The 2,168-nt window shown below is 37.7% G+C and overlaps 1 protein-coding gene across 1 annotated transcript; it reads left to right on the forward strand.

The window, feature by feature from the left end:
• Positions 1-205: 205 nt before the first annotated feature.
• Positions 206-1,604, forward strand: LOC125485359 (uncharacterized aarF domain-containing protein kinase 2-like). Its single transcript, XM_048607763.1, has 3 exons — positions 206-562; positions 898-951; positions 1,054-1,604. The coding sequence occupies exons 1-3, from the start codon at positions 353-355 to the stop codon at positions 1,189-1,191; spliced, it is 402 nt and encodes a 133-aa protein (XP_048463720.1). The 5' UTR covers positions 206-352; the 3' UTR covers positions 1,192-1,604.
• Positions 1,605-2,168: the final 564 nt, after the last annotated feature.

Raw genomic sequence — 2,168 nt, forward strand, 5'->3', positions numbered from 1 at the left:
GCAAATATTTAACGTAAAATTGTAATATTTGGATATCAAATCATGAGATACGTGCTGAGTGTGTAAATATATTGGATAGCATGCTGCACCAAAATTGCAAGATCTACATTTCAGCCCTACCCTATATGTGGTATTGGTGGCATACAGCATTAGTCAACATATATTTGATTTTGTACTTTGTAACCATGGTGACTCTTCAGTACTCTGTATTCATTGAGCTTTCCTCTTCAGGTCATCGCATTCAGTTTAGCTTCCCGTTCATTTTTTTTTACGCCGTGTTTCTGCTTTCCTCATCCTTAATTTGAGCTTTTATCTGGAGAAGCAATGTGTTAGGGGTAGGTGGTCAAATTGGATGTCAACAAAAATAAGCGTACTAAATCCATCCAGATTTCTGTTCATATTGTGTAACACTGCAATTTTTTTTTATTTTCAGGGAGAACAGGTTGCTGAATTACTACTGACTCAAGCCACAACCAGTGAATGCCAGGATATACAGCTTTTTAAATCTGAAGTAAAAAATCTCTTCAGTGAAGCCAGGCTGAAGACAGGTTCTCTGGGAGAGGTATTAGCACATTGACATTCCTTAGTTAAGGCCACAATACAATATTAATAATATAATGCAGCATTGTGATGCAGGAAATGTTCATTGCAAAGATATTCAGAGGTTTAATAGAAATATCCAATTCATCTATTTGTAGTCGTAATGGTGATTTCTACTTGTTTGTCCCAGAGTGAGGTGACTCCATGGAATACTACAGTTGTGTAATTTATTTTCATCACTAGATTGCTGTCCGGTAGAATGGTAGGTGGGCTGATGGTACCAGTTTATGAGGAAGAAGGAAAGATGTACTTATGTTTGCTGATCAATTTTAAATGCTTTTCCTCTTATCCTCTCAGCTCCATGTTGCAGGTTTACTGTCTCAGATTTTGGAGACACTCCTTGCACACAAGGTAAAGTGAAATGCTGAGCTTGATTCCATGCCGAAATCTATGTTTTTGATCAATGGAAATCTGACTGCAGCTTTATGTTTGCAATTCTTCTCTCCACTCCAGGTCAAGGTGGAAAGTAAATTTGTCTCCATCATCTTTGCCTTCATGGTCTTGGAGAGCCTCAGTCATTCTCTGGATCCCAAGTTAGACTTGCTGGAAGTGGCCAGACCTTTGCTACTGAAGAACACACAAAATTTGTAATGATGTTCTCAAACTGTAGCATTGCATTATGACCATCCTTACTCGGGAAAGGAGACAGTACCTTTACCAGAGATCTGCACCTATTCAATCTTTGATCAACATACGTGGGGATTTAACAATGGGATGATGCCAAGGTCAGTAAAAATCCATTTGTGGAATAATTCATGATGTTTATCAGACTTTTAGGCCCTTGTGAAAGTGTAAACAAAATGAAAATGCAAGATTATATGTGTGTGTGTGTAGACTTCTTGGATATATTGATTTTATTACACTGCACTGACAAACTGAACAAATGTAGTTTTCAGTCATGGTGATTTGAATCTTTGACTGTTAGCACAGAGTGGGAAGGGTAAGAAGTTGGCACCATCCATAACATGTTGCAGAGCTTTGTAAAATAAACTAATAAAATGAAACGACTGAATAGCTTTCTTATGTCTCTAATTTTAACTGTAGTATACTTCATGTTTTATTAAAGGGGGAAAGAAATAGTGCTTACAAACATATAGCACCTTTTTATGACTTTAGCCAAAGAAGTACTTTTGAAGTACAGTCACTGTTGTAATGTAGGAAAAGCAACAGCTAATTTGCACACATCAAGCTGTCACAAACAGCAATGACCCAATAATCCATTTTCTATGATGTTGATTGAGCAATACATATTGCCTAGGTCACCATGAATAACTTGCCTGCTCTTTGGGATAATGCCAAGGAATCTTTTGAGACCAATGTGGATTTCTGTTTAACATCTCATACAAAAAAGGTCACCTCCAACAGTATACAGCCCTGCACTATTGTACTTGAGTGTCAGCTAAATTTTTTTGTTCCAGTCTCTGACGTTGGACTTGAATCCACAACCACTAATTCAAGTAGTTGCGCTACCTGCTGAGCTACAGCTAAGTAGCATAGAGGTACGGAGAACTCAAACACTCTGAGCAGGATTGTTTGATCATACTTTGTAGGGACCGATGATCTGAAAA

Source organism: Rhincodon typus, chromosome 18 (genome assembly GCF_021869965.1).
Source record: "Rhincodon typus isolate 14 chromosome 18, sRhiTyp1.1, whole genome shotgun sequence".
Lineage (NCBI taxonomy): Eukaryota > Metazoa > Chordata > Chondrichthyes > Orectolobiformes > Rhincodontidae > Rhincodon > Rhincodon typus.

Bases quoted from the DNA above. Each gene is read 5' to 3' on its own strand.
- LOC125485359 (XM_048607763.1), top strand. From the start codon at position 353: ATGTCAACAAAAATAAGCGTACTAAATCCATCCAGATTTCTGTTCATA. The intron at 563-897 runs GTATTAGCACAT...TTATCCTCTCAG, and splicing joins AGACAGGTTCTCTGGGAGAG to CTCCATGTTGCAGGTTTACT. The intron at 952-1,053 runs GTAAAGTGAAAT...TCTCCACTCCAG, and splicing joins AGACACTCCTTGCACACAAG to GTCAAGGTGGAAAGTAAATT.